Here is a 14474-nt window from a genome sequence, read left to right on the forward strand (position 1 = left end):
TAATAAGTATCGAATAATGTATTCTTATTTTGCCCACTACATAGTAGGCGAAAGTCTGTGATTACCATGGTTTTGTTGTTGTTATTCCCCTCCGCGCCACGAGGTGCGCTGCCACCTTCAGGCTAACCAGGTCCGGGATCAGGATGGCGGAAGTCCGTCTAGCCGCGGCCGCCGCCATCTTAGAACACAGGCCCGCCTCACCCCCCCAGATAGAGTTGCTTTGTGCAGTCTCAGAGGCAGACCTGCTCGCAGCGCCACCCGGCCTCTTGCCTCCTTTGGCGCTTGTTTAAGTAAACCATCTTTCTGGAAGACGAGTCTTAATCTCCTTGGAAACGCTAAAGGCGGCGTCTTCCGGGAGCCAGCCTCGCCCCGTGCCCTCAGAAATACACTTCCGGGGACACGGACGTGACCCATCGCCCCGCCCTCTCCCACTCTCTCTTTCCGGTGGCGGAATTTGGAGAAGACGTGCAGGTAGGAGGCCTCGGAGAAGATAATCCGGTGGCATCTTGCGTCAAGGGGCCTTAGCGGGGCCGGGGGCGCGGTAATGTGGTCTTTCGGCAGAAGGCGAGCCAGTGGCTGGGCGAGAGGGGCGCCGCCGGCCGACCCAGGCCCAAGTTTGCGCCTTGTCTCGGAAGGCGGCGGTCTTGCTTCAGGGAGGAGCCTATGAAGTGGGGGTGAGCGCGGGTCTAGTCTCGGGGGCCCTGGCCCCGCGCTACGACGGCCGCTACGTTTAAGCGGCCGCACGGCGTGGTTGGGAAGGAGCGACGATGCTAGTCTGATGTGGGCGGCCACCTCTATTCTGCCAGCATTTTCTTGGGCGGTTGCAGGTCCGGTGCCTATTTTCCAGTTTAGTTAGTTCCTCGTCTGGGAAATAGGAATAATTGTCGCTGATCCCATGGGTTGTAGTGAGGATTCGTGGGGGAATGCAGGAGCTACGGCCCTGTGTTGGGTGCTTGCTGAGTCGGGCACGTTGCAAGTTCTTGGCGCTCGGGGCAGGCCTCTCGGAGCCAGAAATTGGGGGCGAGACTGCACGTCAGTGTGAACTGAACGACCGTTCTCTCTCGGGGTTACACGGGAGACTGCAAATCGGCATTCGTTGAGTGGACACCATGCGGGAACTGATACTCATGCTCCCTTACTTCAGATCTGCTGGAGCCTTTCTGGCTCCTCCAGGCAGAACTTAAAGCTTTTCCTCTGTTCCTACCCCTTGGATCTCATTTGAGGGTAGGAACAGTGAACTTTGTATACCTAAGGCTACACTTTTAGTGCTTGCTGTGATCAGACGCTGGCTAAATATATAAAGAAGGCACGGGGGAGATCCAGGAACACGTGAGACCTGGACTTTTTCGCGTCTGGGGTGGTGGTTAATTATAGATTAGAGGCGTCTTGGCCCAGGGTAGAGAGTGCTGGACTGGGAGTCAGGACACTTGGGTTTTAGGTTTGGTTTTGCCACTGTCTTATGAACGCAGGCGAGGTCCTCCCATCTGTCTTCTCCATCTGGAAGGGCAGAGCCTGGTTTCTTCTGAGCCCTTCTTAGTTTTAGTGTCTTCTGAAAGTGTTAGGAAATTGTTGATTCTTAAGTCTCAGGAGGGTTGGAAGGCCTGAGGCTTTGGGCAGAAAGCAGTCCTCTCCCAGCCCTCCACATTCTGGTCCTCACCTGCTTTCCTCCTGTCACTGTCTCCCTCCTCTAGGTTCTGTGACAGTACAATTGCACTTAAATTACAGGCTATGTCTGATGGGAATTACTTGGTTTCACACACACGTTGAATTTCTAGGATAGGTCTTCCATTAACCTTCTGAGAGGCATGTTTTACTGCCTTTAGTACTTAGTTCTTGTAAAAGTTTAAGGATTTGGTTTTAAACAGTCGTGGAAGGTGGCAGGAGATGAGTTGCCAGAAGGTGGGAGATAGCATTTAAACTGGCTTTTGGAGGGATCTGGTGGAGCACCAAAAATAGTAAGAGATGAAGCTAGAGGGGTGTGTCAGTAAGGGAGCCTTGAGTTCTAGGCTGAGGGGTTGGTGCCAAATTCAGCAGGCAATGGGCTCCCCACCCCTCAAAGGGTCTTCGGCTCTCACCAATACATGTGTAGGTTTTTGGCCTTGGCCTAATACTGGATTTGGGGGGTGTGGTTTTTCAGGCTTTTATGAGCCTGACCTGTAGATGGTGTTTGGGGGCCAGGAAACCCAGAAGCACTCCTGGAATTGGAAGTTTCTTGAGGTGTAGACTGAGAATCCCCTAACCCGGTTCTGATTGACTTACTGCGTCACCCTTAACATATCTTCCCAAATTTCTCAGCTTATGTATTGGGGACTGTAAGGCCCGGAGAGAATTGATTTGCCCAGGGCTGCAGAGCTGTCAGTTGAACTTGCAGGTCTCCAGAGATCTAAGCCAGTGTGTTTCTCATATTTTTGAGGTCCACTGGGTAAAAATTTGATGAATGCTTGTGGTGTGCTGTTAGAACCCTCAGTTTCTATCCTCTAGGTGGTGTGAGCTGTGCTTTGGTAGGTTCAGGAGAAGGATTACCTCTCAAGGTACTTTACTTTTTAGCCACCAATTAAAATCCCCCAAGTGCAGGGGGAAATGAGTTAGTGAGGCAGAGATGAGAGTATAGCACAGTTCTGGGTGGAGGAAGATGGGGACACAGGGGAGCAAGGCTTGGGGTTTCCTTTAATAGCCAGGGAAGAGGGGTTCTGGAAACCTGTGTCTGTTGTTAGCGTTGGGTATTCTTTTCCTTCCTTTCAGAAATGGCACCTCGCAAGGGAAAGGAAAAGAAGGAAGAACAGGTCATCAGCCTCGGACCTCAGGTGGCTGAAGGAGAAAATGTATTTGGCGTCTGCCACATCTTTGCATCCTTCAATGACACTTTTGTCCATGTCACCGATCTTTCTGGCAAGTGAGTACCTGGGTGGAGAGGCAGAATACCAAGGGGCTGGGGGAGGAAGTGACCCTGGAACTGGGTGGCAGTTTGAGGGGTTCTTTTAAAAGAGTTAAAAACAACGTTCAGATAAGGAAATGTGCTTGGTTGTTTAGTCCACATATACAGTGATTTCCCAGCCCTGGACTTAGGAGAGAGAAGGAGACACGTTCTGTGCCCTTGTGGCCTCATTAGGGTATGATAAGCACTCAGAATCCTTATTGGGGCCGGCCCTGTGGCTTAGCGGTTAAGTGCGCGCGCTCTGCTACTGGCGGCCCGGGTTCAGATCCCGGGCGCACAGCGACGCACTGCTTCTCCGGCCATGCTGAAGCCACGTCCCACATACAGCAACTAGAAAGATGTGCAATTATGACATACAACTATTTACTGGGGCTTTGGCGGGGTGGGGAAGGAGGATTGGCAATAGATGTTAGCTCAGGGCTGATCTTCCTCACAAAAAAAAAAAAAAAAAAGAATCTTTATTGGATGAGAAATGACCGTGTGTTTTTGTTCCAGGGAAACCATCTGCCGCGTGACTGGTGGGATGAAGGTGAAGGCTGACCGAGATGAATCCTCTCCATATGCTGCCATGTTGGCTGCCCAGGATGTGGCCCAAAGGTGCAAGGAGCTGGGCATCACTGCCCTCCACATCAAACTCCGGGCCACAGGAGGAAATAGGTAGGTCAGGCTGGGGCTGGGACTGGGATTGGGCGCCAGAGCACCTGGATTTGAGGCTTGATTTTCCTTTTGTGACTTTGCACAGGACATCTTAGGTGTGTACATATTTAATAATTGATTCCTGCACTGCTGTCCCCCTCCCCTAACTTACTGTGTTTAATGAGTACCCACTGTATACAGGTACTATGTTCTGTGTACTAGAAAAGAGTGCTGGCAAAAAGCATCTACCCTCCTGTGTGGTACCTAGGCTGGTGGGAAAGTCAGAGTTTAAACCACATAAGCAGGGAAGCATGTGGTTTCTGTTTGTGGCAAGTGCTGGAAAGCAAAAGTATGGTATCAAGGATGGAGTTATTGATAAAGTGTAATTTAAACTAAAATCTAAGTGTTGTGCCAGGAGTCCAGTAAAAGAAGGACGGGGAGAGAGTATTCCAGCCAGAGACAACTACAAAGAAAAGGTCTTGAGTGGGAATGAGGTTGGCACATCTGCGGGAAAGAGTGGCATGAGGTGTCATCAGAGAGGTAGACAGGCGTGAGGTCCTGCTGGGTCTGGAAGGGCACAGTAAGGATTTGAACTTTGCGGGGGGGGCATGGGGATAAAAACTTTTTTAATAGTAATGACCTGATGAGATTGGGGTTTTCAAAGATGACTGCTATGTGGGGAGCAGACCAGATAGGAAGTTGTTAAGGTGGTTCAGTGGAGAGATGGTAGCGTCTTGGTCTTAGGTGGGTGGAGCAGTTGGAAATGGACGGATCACCAAAAAAGACTTAGAATCAAAGCATGTGTCAGGAAGGGACAGTGCTTTAAAGGGCTGCAGGCAGAGCAGGGCACAAACTATGACCCACGGGCCCAACCTGGGCTGCCACTTATTTTTGTACTGTCTCTGGGCTATGAACAATTTTTACGTTGTATTTTTTTTGTTGTTGTTGTTATAATTTTTTTTTTATTTACTTATTTTTTCCCCCAAAGCCCCAGTAGATAGTTGTATGTCATAGCTGCACATCCTTCTAGTTGCTGTATGTGGGACGCGGCCTCAGCATGGCTGGAGAAGCGGTGCGTCGGTGCGCGCCCAGGATCGAACCTGGGCCGCCAGCAGCAGAGCGCGCGCACTTAACCGCTAAGCCATTGGGCCGGCCCCAATTTTTACGTTTTAAAAAGAAAAGTATGCAACAAAAACCGCAAGCAGATCATAAGTGGCCCACTAAGCCTAAAATTTATTTTACTTATTTATTTATTTATTTAGTGAGGAAGATCAGCCCTGTGCTAACATCTGCCAGTCCTCCTCTTTTTTTGCTGAGGAAGACTGGCCCTTGGCTAACATCGGTGCCCATCTTCCTCCACTTGATATGGGATGCCACCACAGCATGGCTTGCCAAGTGGTGCATCGGTGCGCTCCCGGCATCCAAACCGGCAAACCCTGAGCCGCTGCAGCAGAGCACACGCGCTTAACCGCTTGCGCCACTGGGCCGGCCCCCTAAGCCTAAAATATTTATTGACCTGCCGTTTATGGAAAGTTTGCAGACCCCTGAACTGGAGGGTTGTGGGATTTTAGAAAGAACCTCTAATGACTTGGCCAAACACTTTTCTTAATGTAGACCTCTATTTCCTAGGACCAAGACCCCTGGGCCCGGGGCCCAGTCAGCCCTCAGAGCCCTTGCCCGCTCTGGAATGAAGATTGGGCGGATTGGTAAGTGTACCCCTCTAGGTAGCACTTGAATTTGCCTTGAAGCATTGACCCCAGGGTGGGCATGTGATGTGCCCAGTGGATATAGGGGGCTGGTCTGGGGGCTGTTGGCAGTCGGGGTTGTTGGTGGGGAATGCAAAAGGCACCATGTGAACTAAAATCTCTCCCTGAACACCCCTATCACTTTAATGTGAATGATGTCCTTCCCTTCTGCATTGGAACAGCACAGTTTCATTTCTGAATCTCTATGCCCCACACTGCCTGGTGCACAGCTTGAGACAGTGGCTGGTGGAACTGACAGGAGAGATATCCTTCCTGTCCAGTGTTTCTTGAGGGAGTTGGTACTATTGACATTTTGTGTTGTCTGTCTCCTGCACTGTAAGACTTTCAGCATCCTTGGTCCTCGCCTACTAAGTATCAGTAGGGCCTGCCAGTCACTAACAACCAAAAGTGAACATGGGGAGCAGCAGCTCCCATGTTTGAGAATCACAGCAAGTCCCCTACATTTGTTTAGCACCTGTACCCTCACGTGTGTGATCTCCTGGCCCCTTTCACCTCAAAGGAAGAGAAAGTGTTAGCCCGTCCCTATTGTTTCTGTGCGCTTGGTAGCAGTGTGTACTGATCCCTTAGTCTAATGGTCCAGCCCTCTCCTCTTAAGATTTTTTTCAGAATATTTTCAACCTTTGACCTATTTGGAAAGGAGATAGTCTTCAGTAGAGAGTCAGAGGGCTAGGTGTCAGAAACCTGGATTTGTCACCTACCTCTGACATCCTATGCCGGTTGTGTACCCTCTCTGAGCCTCAGTTTTCCCTTTGGAAAAGTAAGTTTAGACCACATGAGAAGTTTTGAGGAAACAGCAGATGGAGCAGCTCCATATCCATCTTTGGATACTGAGGGCTTATCTGGGGAGCAGCGGGAGCTGCTGTTGATCCGTTAGACTGCTGGCCTGGGGAGGCCTGGACTCCTTCCCATCCGGCTCCAGGCAATGATGTTTTCTCTTCCTCCCCACAGAGGATGTCACCCCCATCCCCTCAGATAGCACCCGCAGGAAAGGGGGTCGCCGTGGTCGCCGTCTGTGAACAGGACTCCGCAAGTTATTGTTTTCTGTTAATAAATTGCCTTCATGTAAGCTATTTCGACTCTGGTCTTCTCTCCATGTGGGTCCACCCCTCAGGGGTTTTTGGTTCTTTCCTCCTATCTATGTTTGACCAGGACGAGGGACTGACTCGAGGTCACAGATGTAGTCATAAACCAGCAGACATTTAATAGGTACATTGCTTCAGACGATGTAGATAATCTGCCAAACAGGAACACAAAAGGGATTGATCCAGCGCCTGACATGGGACAGAGGGTGAGCTTGTGTTCTGCGAACTGACTTCTGGGAGGAGAAGGCGGGGTGAGATACTGGTCCTGCAGTGGGGTCTTTTCCAGGGGGCTTGTTGCGGCAGTAAGTTGGCTCAGTCATCTAAAGCAGACCAAGGCCTTAGAGACCTTGTTTTACAAGTGGAGATGTTGGTTCCAAAAATGGTCCAATTCTTAAAGAGCCAGAACTGAGTGGAAACTGTTGAGCCAAGTGTAGCCTGAGCAGAAGAGGAGCCTTGCAAACTTGAGCCATATATAAACACATGTGGGTGTATCCTCGCCCCCCGCACCTTCTGTGCAAAATTGGTAGCGCACTCTACTGCATCTTTTTCTCTCTTGGCAGATCTTGGAGATTGTTCCACATCAGTACATAAAGTACATAAAGATTCAGTCATTCCACAAATACACACCAAGCCCTATTTTCATCAGTGATAAAAAAAAGTTTTTGCTTTCCGGAAGCTTGCGTTCAGCTCCAAGGACCCGGTGGCACCAGATGGCATTGAGTGTTCTGCAGGAGATTAGCATAGAGCCCTGTGGTGGTGACTCTGACAGGTGGGTACGAGAGAGGACTGTGGCTGGTGGATGAAGAGGATTAGCCAGGCCCAGTGGAGAAGAGAGGATGCTGAGAGGTCCCAGACTAGAGAGGTGAGGGCATTGAGAGTACAAGGGAGTGATACGTTCTAGAGGAAAAAAGTTGGGACAAGAGGGGAAGGTTTCAGGAATCAAACAGCAAATTAGAAATATGACATGGGCCTGGCCCAGTGGCATAGCGGTTAAGTTCCCGCACTCCACTTCTGCGGGCCCGGGTTCACAGGTTTGGATCCTGGGTGCAGACTAACACACTGCTTGTCAAGCCATGCTGTGGTGGCGTCCCATATAACGTGGAGGAAGATGGGCACAGATGTTAGCCCAGGGCCAATCTTCCTCACAAAAAAAATTTAAAAAGAAATAGGACGTTGCATTTCCGAAGAACGTTTCCTCGCAGATGTTATAGCTGAATGGATAGTCTACTCTTGCCTTTGCTCTGAATGGCAAGGCAGCATGAGGAATAGAAAGAAGGAAGCAGAGAATGAATGGGAGTGAAAAGTCACAACGGGAGACCTATTAGGATCAATTATTCAACTCAATTACTTGATTTACTTTAAAAAATAGCCTTTAAAAACTGTCCTATGTATTCTGTATGTTCTCTTTGGGGTTTCATATTGGTCAGTATTTTGATGCAGAGAACAGATTGCACTCTAGACAATCTGAATAAAAGGATTGATTATAGCATGTCAGATGGCTTACAGAATTAAGATGGTTGGATAAAAATCTGTAGGATGAGATTACAGAATTATTCTCAAGTCAGGCTGCCCGAGGAGCTGCTGCTGCTGCGATCAGGAAGCTGCTTGTCAAATCAGGAGGCATCACTTATTACGTATGTAGATATGGGACTGCCTCAGTCTGAGCTGCTAGATTAGCTACAGTTACTGGTTCCAGAACAGCATCGCTGTACTCCAATCAGGAAACCATGTGCAAAATCAGGAAGCGCCGCTGTAGCTTCAGGGTCCCACATCATGCCACCTTTTCTACTATCAAGAGGCCATTTCTGGGGCTGGCCTTGTGTCGCAGTGGTCAAATTCGTTGTTTTCCACTTCGGCGACCGGGGTTCATGGGTTTGGATCCTGGGTGTGGGCCCACGCCACTTGTCAGCCATGCTGTGGCAGCAACCCACATATAAAGTAGAGGAAGATTGGCACAGATGTTAGCTCACAGCTAATCTTCCTCAGCCAAAAAGGAAAAAAAAAAAGGCCATTTCTGTTAAATCAGTAAGTCTTGGAGTCAGTTTGCTCCATAACCATGCCACGTTGGCTATAATCCACATATGAAATACATGCTTGATATCCCATTTATCTCAGTTCAAGTTTCAAGTCTCATGTGATTGTATCTGATGTGGAATCTGAATCAAACTTGGATCACCAGCTGAAAAGGAATTGGAGAAATTTTTGTTTTAGCTTTCTGTTCTCCACAGGAAAGGGAAATCACACTAGAAGAAAATTGGAATAGTCCGAGCCAAACCCCTTACCAGCATTAGACTTCACTCCTCCCCGTTCATCCTTGAAAATTTCAAACTTGTTGTTGTTATATAGACAATTATGTATTCGGTCCATCTTTGAGCATAGTCCCAAAGGCTACAGCTTTCCTACTGTAAATAAGTGTTTAATTAGTATTCAATAAAAAGAGGGGAAGGTTTGTTGGGAGGCTGTTAACTTGGGGTAAACCTCTGAAAGTGTGTTTTGAGCAGAAACTGACAGGAATAAGCGGCATTCCAAGCAGAGGGAATAAACTAATAGAAAGGTCCTGAGGCAGAGGTGGGTTACTGTGTTGAAGCAGCACTGGTTACCTGCCGGACCCTGCTAAGCATTTTAATCATCTCGTTGAATCTTAAATCTGATGGAAAAGGTAGTCATCCCCATAATGCAGATAAGAAAACCAACGTAGACAGTAACTTGCCAAAGGTCACAGCTTATGAGAGTTAAGCATAACAGTTGTGACTCCTGAGCTGCACTTTTTTTTGTTTGTTTATGAGGAAGATCAGCCCTGAGCTAACATCCATGCCAATCCTCCCTTTTTTTTTTTTTTGCTGAAGAAGACCGGCTCTGAGCTAACATCTATTGCTAATCCTCTTCCCTGCCCCCCCCGCAAAGCTCTGGTGGATAGCTACATGTCATAGTTGCACATCCTTCTAGTTGCTATATGTGGAATGCCGCCTCAGCATGGCCGGAGAAGCAGTGCGTCGGTGCACGCCTGGGATCCGAATCTGGGCCGCCAGTAGCAGAGCATGTGCACTTAACTGCTAAGCCACGGGGCCGGCCCCTGAGCTGCACTTTGAATAACAGATTTATTGAGCTATACTTCACATATCACACAATTCACCTATTTAAAGTGTACAGTTCAGTGGTTTTTAGTATATTCAGAGTTGTGCAGCCATCACCACAATCAAGTTTAGAACATTTTCATGACCCCCTAAAAAACCCCAAACCCATTAGCAGTCACTCTCCTTTCTCTTGCTCTAGGCTACCACTAATGTACTTTCTGTCTATAGATTCCCCTATTCTGAACACTTCACATAAATGGAGTCTACAATATGCGGTGTTTTGTGTGTAGATTCTTTAACTTAGAATAATGTTTTCAAGGTTCATGTAGCATGTATCAGTACTTCATTCCTTTTTATTGGTGAATAATATTCCATTGTCTGGATATACAGGTCGCATTCTTCACAACTCTTTCCCCTTGAGAGATTGCTGGAGACCTGGGTTTAGCCAGGGCTGCTACCAACTTACCCTGTGGTGTTAGACAGGTCAAGCTTTTTGAATCTCTTGTTTCTTCATCTTAAAAATGAGGAGTGAGATTACCACCCAAAATTTAAAATGAGTCCATATAAGTGATTTCAGTAAATAAATGAAGGTAAAAGTTTTCCATATAAAAAAGAATTCCAAATAATATAAGTAGATACTCTCCCTTCCAGTAAGTGGAACTTAATTCCTCCTCCCCTTGAGTGTGGGCTGGACTTAGTGACTCACTTTCCAAAGAATAGATTGTGGAAGAAGGAAAGTGCTAACTGCTCTGGAGAAACCTGTCCTGCACCACCTTAACCAAATTACTAAGGTTGGTATCACTGTGATAAATCATGTTGATACCATGTACTCTGGAGGAGGTGAGGAGAGCGCTTCACCTCTGCGATACTTCCTAAAAACCCATTACCCAGTTAGAGGACGTTCCACAAAATAGCAGTACTTAAATCGTTAAAAGTCATGAGAAACAAGGACAGAAGACCAGAGGAGATTAAGGAGACATGATAACTAAATGCAATGTTGGGTCCTGGACCAGAAAGAGGGCATTAGTGTAAAAAAACTAGTAAAATCCGAATAAAGTCTGGAGTTCAAGTAGTGGTAACGTACAGTGTTAATTCTTAGTCTTGACAAATGTATCATGGTACTGTAAGATGTTAACATTAGGGAGAACTGGATGCGTGGTATACAGAAAAGCCATATGATCTTTGCAACTTTTTCGTAAATCTAAAATTATTAGGATAAAAAGGAGGGTGTTTTCCTACTGTCAGTCGGCTTTCTAAGGCAGAATGTGGTACATGGACCTTCAAGCGCTAAACACGCCTAGGTGAAAATCCTAGTTCCCCAGCTTCAGACTATGTAAACTAGGCACGTTACTTAACTGCTCAGCCATTTAGTGACGATTCCTGTGATAACAGCTGTGTCACAAAAATTAAATAAGATTAAAGTGGTTAGCACAGTGCCTGGCACTGAAGAAGCTGCTGCTATTCTCATGCCTGTTCAGTTCTTACGCCAAGCGGCATGAATGACAGCTGGCTGGAAGCCTCATGGAAAAGTGCTGGCAGTTGCTGGAGCATTCTTTTTATTTCCTGTGATGGGACTTTGCAACTTCTCCTGCTGCTTCCTGGTAACCAGGGATGCAATCAGCCAGGTCTTTGAAAGCAGATCCTTTCAGGGTTTTGTTTGCAAGGAGAGCCAATTTGTGCAGCTCAGCTTGGAACGTTGCAGCCTATTGGTCATTGAGGCAGGCGGGACAGGACTGGATGAGCTGTTGCCCACCTGAGACCACGGACCATGGAAGCCCAGACTTGGCAGGTGAGCCTGAAGCCACTGGCTATAACTCTGCAATCCCAACTAGGCCGCTGGAAATGGTCCCTACTTCTCTCCTGGCTCCTTTCTCTTACCTGAGGTCCTGCACCAGTCTCTCCCTATATTCCCTCTGGCCCCTGCCTATGCCTGGACCACACTGCAGCTGTGTGATCTAAAACTAATTGGATTATGTCACTCCCCTGCTATTTTATCACTGCCCCACCCTGTTGTCTTCAGTCTAGAACCCAGTCTCCTCCATGAATCTCCAGTGTTTTATCAGGTCCTGCCATACCCCTCACCCTCTCACTCTGCCCAAGCCAAACCTGGTTCCTTTCACTTTGCCAATTCTCCATGCCCTCAGTCTCTTGCCCCTGTTTCCCCTCGCCAGCTTAGTTCCTTCACTATCTACTCTCCCCCACTTGGCCTCACTGCCTCATCTGTTAGAATCAGTTTTTCATCACTCTCTCAAAGATATCTTCCAGGATGCCCCTCAAGGTGCTCCAGTGAATTCTCACAGCACCTTTACTCCCACGTGGTTCCACTGGTCACCCTTCATTCTGATAGCCTATTTTGCCCACTAATCTGTGAGCTCTGAGAGGGCAGTGAGTATGTCTTGTTCAGTGTCTGCTGCCCCAGCACCCAGCCCAGTCTCTGCAAAGGTAGGGGCTCAATAAAGATCTGTTTGATGAATCACTGAAAAAATGGATGAATGGGCTTTCACCTTCTGTGGTTGAGCCAACTAGATACAGTCATGTGTCACTTGACAAGGATATGTTCTGAGAAAGGTGTAGTTAGGTGATTTCATCATTGTGTGAACATCAAAGAGTGTACTTACACAAACCTAGGTGGTGTAGCCTACTACACACCTAGGATATATGGTACCAGTCTTATGGGACAGCCATCATGTATGCCGTCCATCATTGACTGGAACGTCATTATGCGACACATGACTGCAGTTTGAAGGGCCTTTGTTGATCCTGATTAAATTAAGACAAACATGCATTCCTGGGCTCCAAAGAAGTAAAGGAAATGCACAAGGGCATTAACGAAATGAGAAAAAGAAAGGACATCAAGATGAAATGAATTAGGGATCAGAGAGCTGTAGGCAAAGAAAGTTGAGGTGGCCCTCAGGGCAAATACCAGAGTCCATGCGAAGAGGTTAAATTTAGGCTCTGTCCCTACTCCCATCCCCAGCCCCAGGGTGAGGGAGCTGACCTTGACCTTCAGGTAGGAGGGTCCTGGGGCTCTTGGCAGAAGCAAAAGCAAATCATCTCCAGAGAAAACCATTCACAGTTGAGGCCCTTCGGTTTCCCACAGATTAGGTTCAACCAAATATGACTCCAAAAGAAAAAAAAATCAACACGCATGAAAACAAGCCACCTGAATGAGAGTAGAAACAACAAACAGACTTATATACCCCAAAGACTTCACAGCATATTAGAATTATCAGAACATAAAATAACTACATAGGAAATGTTTAAAGAAATACACAATGGAACGAAAAAAAGTGGGCAAAAAATATAAATGATAATCAGATATGTTTGAAAAGGAACCAAAGAAAACTCTTAGAAATAAAAATACATATGATAATTGAAATTAAATACTCAGTGGATGGGTTCAATGGCAGATTAGAGCCAAGTGAAGAATTACTGAGCTGCAAAATAAATATGAAGAAATTACAAAACAGAAGATTCCAAGAGTATTGGAACTGAATATATTCCTGCATGGCTCCCTCTGCACTCTGCCTGAGGTAGAGCACTAGTCTTGCCAGCTGTTTCTGCTTCCAGTTAGCCTTCATTGACCTGGGTGGTGATGTGGTGGCTCCCTGTCATCCAGGAGGGTACTCTCAAGGCCATTCTCAATCTTTTGATGCAAGATTGGGAAAACCTTTCCCAAGATGTGGCTTCAGGGAAGCATTATTGACCTTAGGTGGTCCAAAGAGAAGCTGTTTAAGGGACTTCAAATAGGTAAAGTTCTGTCTTGGGGAGAAGGAAGCAGGCAGTATTGTTCTGTGTAGTCGTAAGTTGGTAGAACTTGGCCAGTGGGTAGGAGTTGTAGAGAGGTAGAATTGAGTAGTTTTCTGAAAGAGCCGCTCAAAGAAGAAATGAAGGGGGCTGGCCCAGTGGCCTAGTGGTTAAGTTTGCACTCTGCTTCGGCAGCCCAGGTTTGGTTCCCGGGTGTGGACCTACACCACTCATCGGCAGCCATGCTGTGGCAGTGACCCACACACAAAATAGAGGAAGATTGGCCACAGGTGTTAACTCAGGGCAAATCTTCCTCAAGCAAAAATACGAAGATTGGGGGCTGGCCTGGTGGCATAGTGGTTAGGTTCGTGTGCTCCACTTCAGCGGCCCGGGGTTCGCAGTTTCGGATCCTGGGAGCGGACCGACACACCGCTCATCAAGCCATGCTGTGGAGACATCCCACATACAGAATAGAGGAAGATGAGCACAGATGTTAGCTCAGAGCCAATCTTCCTCAGCAAAAAAATAATAATAATAATAAAAAAGAGGAAAATTGGCTAGAGATGTCAGCTCAGGGTGAACCTTCCTCAGCAAAAAAAAGAAAAAGAGGAAATAAAACTTCTTCATGAGATAGTGATCTCCCCATTGTTGGAGGCATACAAGTGTAAACCAGACCCCCAAAGTGTAGTTACATCAGAATCGCTTAGTATGGCATAGACAATTGTTCCCCAACATACTTTTTCCTCATCTTTTATTGTAAATAAGAGTCTCAGTTTTTAGCTGGATGTATGGTTGATCAGAATAAAGACTGCCTCCCAGGTAGCTAGACGTGGGCCATATGACTAACTTTTGTCCAATGCAATGTAAGCGGAAGTTGTGTGTGCAATTTATAGGCAGTGTCTGTAAGGGCATGCCTTTTTCCCTTTCCTCTAAATATTTGCTTTCAGATCTCTCCTGGAACTTGTCACCTTATCAGTCCTTCCCTGACCATCACAGATCAATTAGTGTCCCTCCACTTCTGGCCATCATTCTCAAGCTGTTTATCCATTTATCCTGCCACATTCATAGCACTTAACCCCACCTGATATATACACCTACGTTTCTGAGCCCAGTGGTTCTCAACTTTGAGCATGCCTCTGATTCGGATTCAGTAGATCTGGGATGGAGGCCTGAGGATTTGCATTTCTAACAAGTCCCCAGGTGGTGCTGATGTCAGTGGTCTGGAGACCACACT

At 47.2% G+C, this 14474-nt stretch overlaps 1 protein-coding gene across 1 annotated transcript; it reads left to right on the plus strand.

Annotated features, from left to right (window-relative positions):
- The first annotated feature begins 329 nt into the window (after positions 1-329).
- On the plus strand, positions 330-6407 carry RPS14 (ribosomal protein S14). The gene is made up of 5 exons (XM_004428645.3): positions 330-471; positions 2743-2893; positions 3431-3592; positions 5201-5277; positions 6286-6407. The coding sequence occupies exons 2-5, from the start codon at positions 2745-2747 to the stop codon at positions 6351-6353; spliced, it is 456 nt and encodes a 151-aa protein (XP_004428702.1). The 5' UTR covers positions 330-471; positions 2743-2744; the 3' UTR covers positions 6354-6407.
- The last annotated feature ends 8067 nt before the right edge of the window (positions 6408-14474 follow it).

This window comes from Ceratotherium simum, chromosome 4 (genome assembly GCF_057802395.1).
Source record: "Ceratotherium simum simum isolate JZ-2026a chromosome 4, ASM5780239v1, whole genome shotgun sequence".
Lineage (NCBI taxonomy): Eukaryota > Metazoa > Chordata > Mammalia > Perissodactyla > Rhinocerotidae > Ceratotherium > Ceratotherium simum.

Bases quoted from the DNA above. Each gene is read 5' to 3' on its own strand.
- RPS14 (XM_004428645.3), top strand. From the start codon at position 2,745: ATGGCACCTCGCAAGGGAAAGGAAAAGAAGGAAGAACAGGTCATCAGC. The intron at 2,894-3,430 runs GTGAGTACCTGG...TTTTTGTTCCAG, and splicing joins GTCACCGATCTTTCTGGCAA to GGAAACCATCTGCCGCGTGA. The intron at 3,593-5,200 runs GTAGGTCAGGCT...TCTATTTCCTAG, and splicing joins CGGGCCACAGGAGGAAATAG to GACCAAGACCCCTGGGCCCG.